The following is a 15,036-nucleotide window of genomic DNA, read 5'->3' on the forward strand; positions in this document are numbered from 1 at the left end:
TTTTTAATGCAGCAGAAAGACAATTGGCAAGATTCGTATATTTTGAATCCACCAAATGATCAAAATAATTTATGCTACTTTAATCATTGTTTGATTAAGTGCATTGTTAATATCATGACATGTTGAATTATTGGTTTCTTGTGAAATCCTGTGAATTCCTAGATTTTTAAATATCACTATATCACAAAAAATATTGCAATTTATTAGTTTTTTAAATATTGTGCAGTTCTATTACATAAATATATTACCATTCCAACTCTCATTACAATATCTTTTCACACAACACAAATGATCGATCCTACAGCTTATATGCCTATTTCCTACATATAATATATTCAATGCTAGAAGCACGAAAAATGGATAAACTAAACAGACAAAAATGTATTACACAATTCATATTTTTCTAAATACTCTAATATTTTGAATTCATATTTTTTCTTCTTTAGATGCATAACAAAGGGACCTCTAGGAATAGATGTTTTTGATTATATATATATATATATATATATATATATATATATATATATATATATATATATATATATATTTTTTTTTTTTTTTTTTTTAAATATGTTTTTGATTACATTTACACATTTTTAATGTGATGCCCAGTTGAATAAGAAATAAAGAGTGCAAGAGTGCCGTTGACACAAATTTTAGATGGGAATTTAACTATAACTGAAAGTCCAAACCCTGTTTCCTTAAAATACTGACAGAGCAATCTGTAGCATCATTAGCAAAGCAGAACAATCTGTTTTTTTTGCATTTTCATAAAATAAATATGTTAAAGGACACATTTCTTGTTTTACAGAAATTTAGTAAAAATACATTCCTTTGCTCAGCAGAAATGGTAAAGCATGCATTAGGCACTCACAATTTGACAGGAAATGATTCTATCCTGTAGCTCACTTATAGCTCCGCCACTCCGATGCTGCTGTTTGGAGTGGTCTGAGTGTGCTGCACTGTGATGCCACCAGGGTATTGGTCTTCAAGTGCATCATCCACAGCCTGAAGGATGCTGTTGACCGCACTCAGGAGCAGGATGTCAGTGTTGCGGTCCACTGAGAGCTCAGACATGTAGTTCTTCACTGGCACCACGTAGGATAGTGGCAATCCCACCAGTTCGGCTGCTTTCTGCATCTGTAGGGATATCACCAAACACACAGGGGTTTGCATAACCACAATACACACACTAGAGGTTATTCTAATCGCTGACAAATGTGCAAACACACAAGCCCAGCTTGACTAGTCCCTGTAAATGCATAAGTACCTTCTCCTGCAGAGCTCGGCTGGAGTAGACATACTTAACATCCTCCTTTACTGCACAACACACCAGGTCCACATGTGTCAGCAGGATCAACTGAGGGATACCTGAGGCAGAATTCAACACCAAAAGAGTCAGTTATATTATAGTGCATGGCCATATTAGTCGTGCATGAGGAATTAGAGCTCTTATTCTGCTACCATGTTATACCATGTTACCATGTTGTTGGATGCACTCTATAATTCAGAACACAACTGTGTGTGATGAAGACATCTGTTAATGACTTGTTTCATCAGTGGAATGACGAGGGAAAAGCTACTGCAGTATAAAAGTATTTGCTATTTATGTGTTTGTAGTGATGTCTCGTTAATATTGCTGCATTTAAGTTTAAGTTTATACATATAAAAGTGATTTAACCCGTTAGACTCTGCATGTAAGGCCACAATTTCACACTTCATAATTTCATAATAACTTTACCGTGATAAATAATATCAGTTTTGTGTTCACAAAAACAGAATTATTCAGGATTCAAGATATGCTAAACCTAACAGTTACCAAACAATTCATGCAGTTTTTGCATTAGGAGTAATATATGAATATTTATGAACACAATGATTTTAAGGGGATAGCAATGCCCAAAGATTTTACATTATAGATACTGTATGAATGGGGAAAAAACATTAACTATCAATAAAGAATATTTTTAGATTTATAATAGATTTAATATGTATACTGTAATTACCAATTGTGTACCTAAACTTCTTAACATGATTAATTATACATACAGTCATAAATATACAGTAGCACAGAAAAGTGCTGATTTTATATGTAAATCTGTTTTACCATGCATTAACTATACCTCATCTGGCAGCAGGGTTAAACCATTAAACAAACAAGCCATTCTATAGAAAGGTCACAGGTTATGAGATCTGGATTTTGTTTTTGTCGGTTAAAATAAGAAGTCTAGTAAATGCTCACCCATGTTTGATGCAGTAGTGTGGAGCTTCCTGAGGTTGTTCCGCAGGCTGGTGGAGTAGGATGTCACTTTAGATGCATCAAGCACAAACAGGACGCCATGAACTTGGTCTTCCAACGTGGGAGCTGCTCTGTAGCCACTGATCTTATCACTGATGGGAACATCACTCTGGAACTGCAGGAGCAGAAGAGAACACAGCTGAACATACAGTTCTGTACACTCCTTCAGTAAACCAACCATTTTACCCTGGTCTACTACGCTTATTACTTCAGAAAGCTTATTATTGCAATTATCTGTATGAAAAGCAAGGAGAAGTATGGCTCTGGGTTTAAACGATTAAAATATGTTTGGCCAACACTGCAAACCAAATCTTCACATGCCCCCAGTGAACATGACTTATTTTTATTTAAATTATTTTACATATTGACTAAAATAAATCAACCATTATTAAAAAAAAAATTAAATTCTTTAATAAATGTTCAAATAAAGCTCAAGTTGATGATTAGATGTGTTATGTAACTATTTTTCCATCTTCACTTTTAACCTATACCACATTTAAAATCAGTCCAATAACAGAATGCTACTGTGCAGCTTTTCAGACAATGAGAAGAAAACAGTATCAGACAGCAGCGCTATGACATTTTCTTTTTATATTGTTGAAAAATCTCTGGAATTCTGACAGAAACCGCTGTTTTAATAATAATTTAAATTAAAACAGTAGCACAACCTCTATGATTTTTAACATGGTTTACTATGAAACCAGTAACTGTGTCATTTCTAATCCAAATACAGTACCTGATATCCTTCTGGAACATGGCCCTTGATGACTGCCAGTGTATCAGAGAGAGACAGACCTGTACAATCTTCATCTCCAATGGCCATCACATCACACAGGCTGAGAGCAGTAGGAGGACCCCCTTTCTCTACACGAATATCATATGACTTCAGCTAGGTGAAAGAATAAGAATAATGAAAATAGAAAGAAAGCATCAATTATTCTAGTTCTATAAGTCAAATATTTCTTGAAAGTAAATTAAATCGATAGTAAATTAAAGCCAAACTTTGGATCTGCCATGTCTTTCTGGATACCTTCTTGGTGAAACTTCCTGCTGCTGTGCCAACATTGGGCAAGTGCATGATGCGTTTGAACATGGTGGATCTGATGGAGTTGATGAGGCTGGATTTTCCAGAACCCACTGGTCCAAGAAGCAGAGCTCTGACCTGCGATACTGTCTCCACCACCAGCTTATAAGAGACAAAATTCTCCCTCAGGCTCTTCCTGTTTCTAAACAACAAAGATGGTTTAAAATGTATAATTGCAAATATCTTCATAATATTAGTTAGGAATATTAGGAAATTACTTTACTGTAATTGATTAATTTATCTCCATCAAGTTCTGAATGCTAATTTTGCAAATATGTAAATTGTTATATAAAATACTTCCTGATATGTAAAAAAATACATAAATATGTAATGTCTTAATTTGTGCAGCAAATTTAACTTCAATCTAAAGCATCATTGGGTTTATCCAGACTTTTAAGCAACATGTTATCATGATTTTCATATATTTTCTATATATTATATATAAATATATTATATATATTTAAAATATGATATTATTGAGATTCTGGCCCATGTTGCAATCAGTAAGGCTGTTTTGAGAGCAAAAATAGCTACAAAGTATTAATAGGTCTAATTAAATTGTTTGGTGAATTTAAATAATTTTCCCTACCTGCAAAATGGCAATAAACTTTCAATGTCCATCAATGTAAACACATTTAAATATTTTTTTTGGTTTACATTTTGTAGCTTTTTTATTTATCTGTTTTTCACAAATTGACATGAAATCAAGACAACAATAAATGATGAAACAAAAGATGAAAACAAAGCACTGTATATTAAACTAAGCAATTATTTGACCCCTAACTTTTAAAGTGTTTTATCCATTGTCTGTTCATCATAGAATTGTGTAAAATCTTGATATGATCTCTGTGTCGGAATGTTTCTAATTTTTCTTTTTTCAATAAATTAAAATAAAAATATCTGCGAAGAGTGAACAAAGTATTTTTATTTCATTATATAAAATGTCATTTAACTAACTTAACTTACTCTTCTGTCCAGGATAGCTCTCTCCAGGGGTTGGGCAGAATATCTCCCACATCTAAACAAAAACCATCATTCATCATGAAAGTCAGACCTTTACATCAGAAATCAGCAGAAGTTAAACTCAGGTTAATTTAACTCCTGTAAACTGACCCTGGACCCTGTGGAGCTCCACATCCAGGCAGCGCACGCCCTGCTCCTCAGTCCAGGAGCTGCTGCTGTAGGTCAGGTCAGGGCTGAAATTCACATACATCTGATGATCAGACGAGTAGATGTGTAGAGTCTTCCCGAAGGAGACAGACACTGGAGGACTAGACGGGTCCGTCTGAGCTGAAGAAGAACCGCCAAGAGGACCTCGGTCTGCGCCTCGCCGGATCACTGGCTTCTTATATGAAGCCCGGCCAAAAACAGGAGCAACGCCCGAGCCAAAACCAGAAGAAGCAGGAGAGCCAAAAGCAGAAGAAGCAGGAGTGCCAAAACCAGCACTAAAGCCAAAAGAAGGAGCAACGCCCGAGTCAAAACCAGAAGAAGCAGGAGAGTCAAAACCAGAAGAAGCAGGGCAGCCAAAACCAGCGCTTACGCCAAAAGCAGTAGAACGAGGAACGGCAGAGCCAAACACAGATGAAGAGCTCGGAGCTGACTCTGTGAAATGAACCTGGACGGCTCGGGCAGGTTTGTTTACAGGGAATCGTCTGGCGTTGTTGTTTATCTCGAACAGAAAAGCCTCTTCATCAGTAAACTCGCTCCCATTCTTCAGAGACTTACTCGTGAAGCCTCCTCTGACCTCCCCCGACTGCAGAAACACCGCCAGGACGAAGCTCCCGCAGCTGTCGAAGCTGGAGAGCAGGGTGCTGATGTCCGCTCCGTGATGACTGCTCTTGTAGAGGAGGTGGAGGCGGACAGGCCGGGGGAATAAACCCCTCAGCCTCCACTCCTTCTCCTCCCCCAGAGAAGACACGATGGAAGACATCTGATCCAGTTATCAGCCGGAGTTCAGCTCGCTAATAATCAGTAATAAAGTTTAAGTTTTAGTCTAAATCTCACTGCGCTGCAGCTTAACAGTAACCTGATCTATCGGTTCTGTAGTTTCTGAGCACTAAGAGAGAGAGCCCTGAGGAGAGACGAGAGAGAAACGAAACTTATCTATCAGACACACCCACTTCTTCTAACTGTAAATACCACCAGAGATCTCACAGAGAAAGAGAGAGCAGGGTCTGTCTGCGTCTCACAAGTGTCTTGGATTAAGGTAACCGTTTTTTATATAGCCTACATGCTTTAGAATCTCAATTTAAGGATCTTAGAATATTTACAATTTTAATCTAAGCAAAGTAAAACATATAATTGGTTCCGCTCTCATTTCATAGTACTTTAGAATAGAAACTTTATTAATGCATAGCATTGTGTTCAACAAAAGTGATCGCAGACCCATAAGTGCAAACAAGTGCAAACTGGTCTATTTGTTCATTTGTTTTTGTTTTTTTTAAACAACTAAGTGTGGACAATCAGTTTATATCTAAGTAATCACAAAACTATGCCCATATACACTGCCAGGCCAAATAAAAAGTCTCCACCTGATTTAAGTAAGTAAATGATGTGGTGTTGCTGCAGTTGGTCAGGTCTAGGTTCAGCAACAGTATGTACTGAAAGAATGAGGTCAGCTGACTACCTGAACATACAGAATATAGACCAGCTTATTCCATCAATAGAATTTTTCTATCTGATGACACAAGCATATTCCAAGTTCACAATGCCAGGATTCATGGGGCTGGAATTGTGAAAGAGTGATTCAGGGAGCATGAAATTATCATTTTCACACATGGACTGTTCACCACAGAGTCCAGATCTTAATCTCATTGAGAATCTTTGGGATGTGCTGGAGAAGACTTTGGGCAATGGTCAGACTCTACCATCATCAATGCAAGATCTTGGTGAAAAAATAATGCAACACTGGGTTGAAAAAAAACTTTGTGGAAAAGACATTGTGGAAGCTTAATAAAACAACACCACAGTGAATGCATGCTGCAATCAAAGCTAAAGGCACTCAAAAAGAAAATAATATAGTGTGTGGCCATTTTTATGGAGGTGACTATTTTTTGGCCAGGCAGTGTAATTACGATAATAGAAAACTGGAAAGCGACAGGTGACCATTCATTTCTATAACCTACAAAACAGGAATAACCTACAATGTTATTCCTACTACTACAAGCTATTTGTACAAAAAATGTATGTAAATAACCACTTAGTACATCAGTACATCATGTGATTATTATATATTATTATAATAAACATTAATAAGGAACTCACCATTGCATACCTGTCAAGTTTTGGACTTAAAAATAAGGGAAATTTTCCGTCACCTGCTTCGCGTCGCCCACCAACCCAACCGAGGTTCAGAATCCCTTATATTTTAAGACAGGTTTACAATAAATCTAAAATAACCACCTGGGAACCTTTTACAATCTACAATTAGATAATCAGAATCTGACAGGTCTATCTTTGTTGACACTGAAATGTTGTGGACATTCCTACATATGTAATTCTTATAATACAGCCTAAGTAAAACCCTTTTTTTTACATGAAATCATCAGCTTTTACAAAAAGGACACGGACCAGATATATTGCATAAGTAAATATTAGTCCAAAGGGGCCTGAAAAATTAATAATTTCATTAATACTTCTTTCTATTGATCAGTCCAGTCCTGATCAATTCAGTTAATTTCAGCCCAGCCCAGATCAACCATCTCTTCTGCCCCTTCTAAATAATAAATTACACCACAATACTCTTAAACTAGCCCTGAACTAATAAAATAAATACAGTTACGTTCATTATAGCTTACAGTAGGCCTGCAATCCTAAATTAATAAACAGTTTGAAAATGAAATAGTTATTGGCTGATCAGGGCAGGTTGAACATCTAATTGTAAAGTTAAGCTAACTGAGTCACAAGCTGTATTTTCTTAAGCACACAGTCGGTTGTTGTCAGAAACAACGTCATCATAGTTTACATGTTTAGCTCCGTTACCTCGCTGTATATCCAGATATGCTTTAACGTCAGCTCCGAGTAGCTCTCACAGCGAGGGAGGCGGGGCTTTCATACATTGCGCTCCGCAAAACCAGGAACCTGATTGGCTGTTTCACCTGAAAGGCGGGACTTTCTCCTTGAACCGGCACTACCATTGGTTAAGAGACACACAGTGACCAGTGCCCTGTCGCCTCAATAATAAAGCTTTTTTTAATATAATACGGGAAAATACCAATACGGGAGGACGGCGGGAAAGAGGCGTAAAATACGGTAGTTTCCCGGCCAAAACGGGAGACTTGACAGGTATGCCATTGGTTTAAATAAAGTATTCTGTTTACTCAATTAGTGTTAATGAGAGAAAAACTGTTTGTCTGGAAGCTCAAAGAAAGATATAAAACAAAGATTTATGTTAAATTTATGTTTAATTCCTAAAGTTTACATATCTTAAAAAAGGGGAATAAAGAAAACAGAAACAGAATACAATTAGCAAATTCTTTTTAACTCATTCAATTGAATACACTACAAAGACAAGAACTTTTATGTTGCAAATATTCACTCATTTTGAATTTGATGCCTGTAACATGTTCTAAAAAGTTAAGACAGGGTTAACAAAATTATGCATGCATTATGAAGACCGAATACGAGAACGGAGACCCTGGACTGTTTCTTTAACTAGCTGAGCTGTTTAAGAAACAGTTAAAAAGAAACAGTTAAAAAGCTCCGCACGACAGTGCTCTTACTGTCTCTCCCTATTAGGCTACAGAGGGACATGTAGTGTCGTGTTACAGTGTTTGTTGATCTTCTAAAGTATGGAGGATGAAGAAAAAGAAATCCAACCGATTTGAAAGAATCAGAAAAAAATCAAATTGTGACCCCAAGAATCGATTCTGAATCGAATTGTTGGATTCCCAAAGATTCACAGCCCTACTCTGTACTATGAATAACATTGGTTTAATAGGTTAGCCCAAACAAAGGTTTGGCACCTGTGGACTTCTTGTTACTTTTTACTGTATTTATTTTTATTTGCATCTGTTTTAATACGTGGTAACTTTGCCACATAAAACTCTCTTAATATTGAGAAAATTGGTTTTAAGAAATTTGCATCGGCCTAAACCATTTTCACAGTACTGTATATATACACACATACTGTATAGTTTTTTTTTTTCGTGTGTGTGTGTGTGTGTGTTTAAGCTGTACTATGGAGGACCAAAAATGACATAAGTATAAATAAATAAATGCACATATAAATGTAGAAATAAATAAATAAATATATACATAAATAAATGAATAAATAAATACATATATAAATAAATGCACATATAAATGAATGACTCAATAAATAAATACACAAATAAATATTTGCATAGGTAAATAAATTAATAAATACATTTTTTATTTATTTATATATGTATTTATATATTTATGTGCATTTATTTATTTATTCATTCATTTATTTATTTCAACATTTATTTATTTATTTCAACACTTATTTATTTATTTATTTATTGATTTATTTCAACATTTCTTTATTTAATTATTTCTGTATTTCTGCATTTGTATGGTAATTAGGTAGGCGGTCCAATCTTCGCTCTAAAGCAGGATTGGTTGCGGCTCACTTGCGGGCACGAGGCTGAAGTTGGTTTGATATTCGCAGCTCCAGATTCGTTTGGCTCGATATTCGCAGCCTCATATTCCCCGGCTGAAGTTGGTTTGATATTCGCAGCTGCCGCTTCACTGAACCACCGTGAACTAAAGGGAGCGTTCACAAACACCCGCTGTTTATATTAAACACCTCACAGATCAACACTGAAGGAGATAGAATGAAGAAAAGCAGTACATCTGTTTATTAACAATGTAAATATACAATATCGTATTAAATGTAATTTTGTATATTGTAAAATATTTATTTTAATTACTGAATTTATAATTATATATTACAATAAATAATTAAATATATATTTAATAAAATTATATTTTAAAAGCCATTGCGCTCAAAAAATTTGAGGCAGATGTTCAAGTGTGATTTTGAAGAACTTTTTCATGTTGGGCCAGACCAAATACACATGATCTGAAGAGTACTAGTCTTCTACTTTAAGGAAAACCTGGAATTAGCCTGGCCCGAGCTGATTTTATACTTTAAAATTAACTGGCAACATGGCATACCGATCCATAAGGCACAAAAAAGTTTAATTTAAAGCTGATGTTCTAGTGTGATTTTGAAGGACTTTTTAATCTTGGGCCAGACCAAATACACATGATCTGAAGAGTACTAGTCTTCTACTTTAAGGAAAACCTGGAATTAGCCTGGCCCAAGCTGATTTTATACTTTAAAATTAACTGGCAACATGGCCTACCGATCCATAATGCACAAAAAAATTGAATATAAAGCTGATGTTCTAGTGTGATTTTGAAGGACTTTTTAATCTTGGGCCAGAGGAAAACCTGGAATTAGCCTGGCCCGAGCTGATTTTATACTTTAAAATGAACTGGCAACATGGAATACCGATCCATAAAGCACAATTTTTTTATGTAAAGCTGATGTTCCAGTGTGATTTTGAAAGACTTTTTCATCTTGGGCCAGACCAAATACACATGATCTGAAGGGTACTAGTCTTCTACTTTAAGGAAAACCTGGAATTAGCCTGGCCCAAGCTGATTTATACTTTAAAATGAACTGGCAACATGGTATAATGAGCCATAATGCACAATGTTTTATGTAAAACTGATGTTCCATGATCTGAAGAGTACTAGTCTTCTACTTTAAGGAAAACCTGGAATTAGCCTGGCCCGAGCTGATTTTATACTTTAAAATGAACTGGCAACATGGTATAACGAGCCATTTTGCACAAAAGAAAGCCACTGTTCCAGTACAATTTTGAAGAATTTTTTAATCTTGGGCCAGAACAAATACACATGATCTGAAGAGAACTAGTCTTCTACTTTAAGGAAAACCTGGAATTAGCCTGGCCCGAGCTGATTTTATACTTTAAAATGAATTGGCAACATGACATGAAAGCCACTTTGCACAGAAATAATGAATATAAAGCATTGATTTTGAGAATACCAGAACACTTCATCTCATGTGTATTTGGTCTGAAAAAAAAGTCCAAAATCATACTGGAATATCAGCTTTAAATAATATTTTTTTTTGTGCTGCCATGTTGCCAATTAATTGTGCAGTCTAAAATCAGCTCGGGCCAGGCTAATTCCAGGTTTTCCTTAAAGTAGAAGACTAGTACTCTTCAGATCATGTGTATTTGGTCTGGCCCAAGATTAAAAAGTCCTTCAAAATCACACTAGAACATCAGCTTTATATTAATTTTTTTTGTGCATTATGGATCGTTATTCCATGTTGCCAGTTCATTTTAAAGTATAAAATCAGCTTGGGCCAGGCTAATTCCAGGTTTTCCTTAAAGAAGAAGACTAGTACTCTTCAGATCATGTGTATTTGGTCTGGCCCAAGATGTAAAAGTCCTTCAAAATCACACTGGAACATCAGCTTTACATAAAACATTGTGCATTATGGCTCATTATACCATGTTGCCAGTTCATTTTAAAGTATAAAATCAGCTTGGGCCAGGCTAATTCCAGGTTTTCCTTAAAGTAGAAGACTAGTACCCTTCAGATCATGTGTATTTGGTCTGGCCCAAGATGAAAAAGTCTTTCAAAATCACACTGGAACATCAGCTTTATATTCAATTTTTTTGTGCATTATGGATCGGTAGGCCATGTTGCCAGTTAATTTTAAAGTATAAAATCAGCTTGGGCCAGGCTAATTCCAGGTTTTCCTTAAAGTAGAAGACTAGTACTCTTCAGATCATGTGTATTTGGTCTGGCCCAACATGAAAAAGTTCTTCAAAATCACACTTGAACATCTGCCTCAAATTTTTTGAGCGCAATGGCTTTTAAAATATAATTTTATTAAATATATATTTAATTATTTATTGTAATATATAATTATAAATTCAGTAATTAAAATAAATATTTTACAATATACAAAATTACATTTAATACGATATTGTATATTTACATTGTTAATAAACAGATGTACTGCTTTTCTTCATTCTATCTCCTTCAGTGTTGATCTGTGAGGTGTTTAATATAAACAGCGGGTGTTTGTGAACGCTCCCTTTAGTTCACGGTGGTTCAGTGAAGCGGCAGCTGCGAATATCAAACCAACTTCAGCCGGGGAATATGAGGCTGCGAATATCGAGCCAAACGAATCTGGAGCTGCGAATATCAAACCAACTTCAGCCTCGTGCCCGCAAGTGAGCCGCAACCAATCCTGCTTTAGAGCGAAGATTGGACCGCCTACCTAATTACCATACAAATGCAGAAATACAGAAATAATTAAATAAAGAAATGTTGAAATAAATCAATAAATAAATAAATAAATAAGTGTTGAAATAAATAAATAAATGTTGAAATAAATAAATGAATGAATAAATAAATAAATGCACATACATATATAAATACATATATAAATAAATAAAAAATGTATTTATTAATTTATTTACCTATGCAAATATTTATTTGTGTATTTATTTATTGAGTCATTCATTTATATGTGCATTTATTTATATATGTATTTATTTATTCATTTATTTATGTATATATTTATTTATTTATTTCTACATTTATATGTGCATTTATTTATTTATACTTATGTCATTTTTGGTCCTCCATAGTACAGCTTAAACACACACACACACACACGAAAAAAAAAAAACTATACAGTATGTGTGTATATATACAGTACTGTGAAAATGGTTTAGGCCGATGCAAATTTCTTAAAACCAATTTTCTCAATATTAAGAGAGTTTTATGTGGCAAAGTTACCACGTATTAAAACAGATGCAAATAAAAATAAATACAGTAAAAAGTAACAAGAAGTCCACAGGTGCCAAACCTTTGTTTGGGCTAACCTATTAAACCAATGTTATTCATAGTACAGAGTAGGGCTGTGAATCTTTGGGAATCCAACAATTCGATTCAGAATCGATTCTTGGGGTCACAATTTGATTTTTTTCTGATTCTTTCAAATCGGTTGGATTTCTTTTTCTTCATCCTCCATACTTTAGAAGATCAACAAACACTGTAACACGACACTACATGTCCCTCTGTAGCCTAATAGGGAGAGACAGTAAGAGCACTGTCGTGCGGAGCTTTTTAACTGTTTCTTTTTAACTGTTTCTTAAACAGCTCAGCTAGTTAAAGAAACAGTCCAGGGTCTCCGTTCTCGTATTCGGTCTTCATAATGCATGCATAATTTTGTTAACCCTGTCTTAACTTTTTAGAACATGTTACAGGCATCAAATTCAAAATGAGTGAATATTTGCAACATAAAAGTTCTTGTCTTTGTAGTGTATTCAATTGAATGAGTTAAAAAGAATTTGCTAATTGTATTCTGTTTCTGTTTTCTTTATTCCCCTTTTTTAAGATATGTAAACTTTAGGAATTAAACATAAATTTAACATAAATCTTTGTTTTATATCTTTCTTTGAGCTTCCAGACAAACAGTTTTTCTCTCATTAACACTAATTGAGTAAACAGAATACTTTATTTAAACCAATGGCATACCTGTCAAGTCTCCCGTTTTGGCCGGGAAACTACCGTATTTTACGCCTCTTTCCCGCCGTCCTCCCGTATTGGTATTTTCCCGTATTATATTAAAAAAAGCTTTATTATTGAGGCGACAGGGCACTGGTCACTGTGTGTCTCTTAACCAATGGTAGTGCCGGTTCAAGGAGAAAGTCCCGCCTTTCAGGTGAAACAGCCAATCAGGTTCCTGGTTTTGCGGAGCGCAATGTATGAAAGCCCCGCCTCCCTCGCTGTGAGAGCTACTCGGAGCTGACGTTAAAGCATATCTGGATATACAGCGAGGTAACGGAGCTAAACATGTAAACTATGATGACGTTGTTTCTGACAACAACCGACTGTGTGCTTAAGAAAATACAGCTTGTGACTCAGTTAGCTTAACTTTACAATTAGATGTTCAACCTGCCCTGATCAGCCAATAACTATTTCATTTTCAAACTGTTTATTAATTTAGGATTGCAGGCCTACTGTAAGCTATAATGAACGTAACTGTATTTATTTTATTAGTTCAGGGCTAGTTTAAGAGTATTGTGGTGTAATTTATTATTTAGAAGGGGCAGAAGAGATGGTTGATCTGGGCTGGGCTGAAATTAACTGAATTGATCAGGACTGGACTGATCAATAGAAAGAAGTATTAATGAAATTATTAATTTTTCAGGCCCCTTTGGACTAATATTTACTTATGCAATATATCTGGTCCGTGTCCTTTTTGTAAAAGCTGATGATTTCATGTAAAAAAAAGGGTTTTACTTAGGCTGTATTATAAGAATTACATATGTAGGAATGTCCACAACATTTCAGTGTCAACAAAGATAGACCTGTCAGATTCTGATTATCTAATTGTAGATTGTAAAAGGTTCCCAGGTGGTTATTTTAGATTTATTGTAAACCTGTCTTAAAATATAAGGGATTCTGAACCTCGGTTGGGTTGGTGGGCGACGCGAAGCAGGTGACGGAAAATTTCCCTTATTTTTAAGTCCAAAACTTGACAGGTATGCTAGATTCATTTACACTCTAAACGTGATCACACACACACACACACGTCTCAATACTGCTTATAGCCGCGGGAAGTTATTTTGCTAAGGGACGGTTGGTTTTGGGCGTCTAGGGATGCTGATCGTGTGTGTGCGTGTGCGTGTAGCAGTACTATAACAGGCTGTGTGTGTGTTTGTATGAAGCAGTACTATAACGCGTGTGTGTGAGGAGCAGCATAATCGCGGGAGTAAGTACTCTTACTGACAGGAGTAATCTGTAACTGTAAATAAAAAGAAAATGTACAAGTCAGCTTTGGTAGAAAAGTGCTAACAGTGGGGAACAGTCAGTTTTCCACTTTGTTAGTGCAGTGCTGGTACAGGGTCGTCTGCCGTATTTGAGCCAGTAAGTTACACACCTGTGTTCAGAGAATCAACAGGTCAGGTGGGACAGTCGTTCAACAGCACCAAAACGACTGCTCAGTAACACTGATTTAGAACAGTCAGAAAGTGACACTGGGCCAGAAGTATTTTTCTGCTTGCGACTCTAAACCAGCAGTGCCGACTTAGAAATGAGTCCGGGCCAAAGTCGCTGGCTATCTGGGTAGTTTACTGCAGTGGTCAGTTTAATCTAGAAAGGGGGGGTGAAATGTCTTTTAATCTTTAGATCTATTGTATACTTATATTTCTAAATATTATACAAATGTTAACGTTATTTAAATGTACCTAATATTAAATAAGTAATTGTTTAGCAGAACTGTGTTTATTATGTTATTTATTTTAACAAGATTAAGATTAATATTAGTATTAATAGTAAGTAGTATTAGTAGTAGTAGTATTACTGAGCTGTAGTGAGTGGTGTAATCCTGCAGGGGGCGGCGTGTCTCTGAGAACAGACTGTGTGGGAGATTCTGTGGCTGATAAATAATAATAATAATTTACTTACTGTTTAAAGCTTTGAAACCTTGGTTTATGGATCCAGTGTTGTGGTTGAGTTCATAGTAAGACCAGGACAGACTGCAGAGAGACTCACAGCAGAGTAAGAGAACTCTGTTAACTATTTTTCAGGCAGCTTGATGAACAGCTTTGGGTCCTAGGTGCTC

The 15,036-nt window shown here is 35.6% G+C and overlaps 1 protein-coding gene across 3 annotated transcripts; it reads right to left on the bottom strand.

The window, feature by feature from the left end:
- Positions 1-570: 570 nt before the first annotated feature.
- On the bottom strand, positions 571-14,971 carry LOC103024284 (uncharacterized). Of its 3 annotated transcripts, none has more exons than XM_049467100.1 (8): positions 14,880-14,971; positions 4,497-5,344; positions 4,350-4,401; positions 3,330-3,525; positions 3,036-3,188; positions 2,243-2,414; positions 1,271-1,371; positions 571-1,140 (listed from the first exon to the last, which is right to left on the bottom strand). In XM_049467100.1, the coding sequence occupies exons 2-8, from the start codon at positions 5,311-5,313 to the stop codon at positions 910-912; spliced, it is 1,722 nt and encodes a 573-aa protein (XP_049323057.1). In that variant the 5' UTR covers positions 5,314-5,344; positions 14,880-14,971; the 3' UTR covers positions 571-909. The 3 variants fall into 3 exon arrangements, with proteins under 3 accessions (XP_049323057.1, XP_049323058.1, XP_022541241.2); XM_049467101.1 differs by having other exon boundaries at positions 14,876-14,965; XM_022685520.2 differs by lacking the exon at positions 14,880-14,971 and having other exon boundaries at positions 4,497-6,158.
- Positions 14,972-15,036: the final 65 nt, after the last annotated feature.

This window comes from Astyanax mexicanus, chromosome 1, assembly GCF_023375975.1.
Source record: "Astyanax mexicanus isolate ESR-SI-001 chromosome 1, AstMex3_surface, whole genome shotgun sequence".
NCBI lineage: Eukaryota > Metazoa > Chordata > Actinopteri > Characiformes > Acestrorhamphidae > Astyanax > Astyanax mexicanus.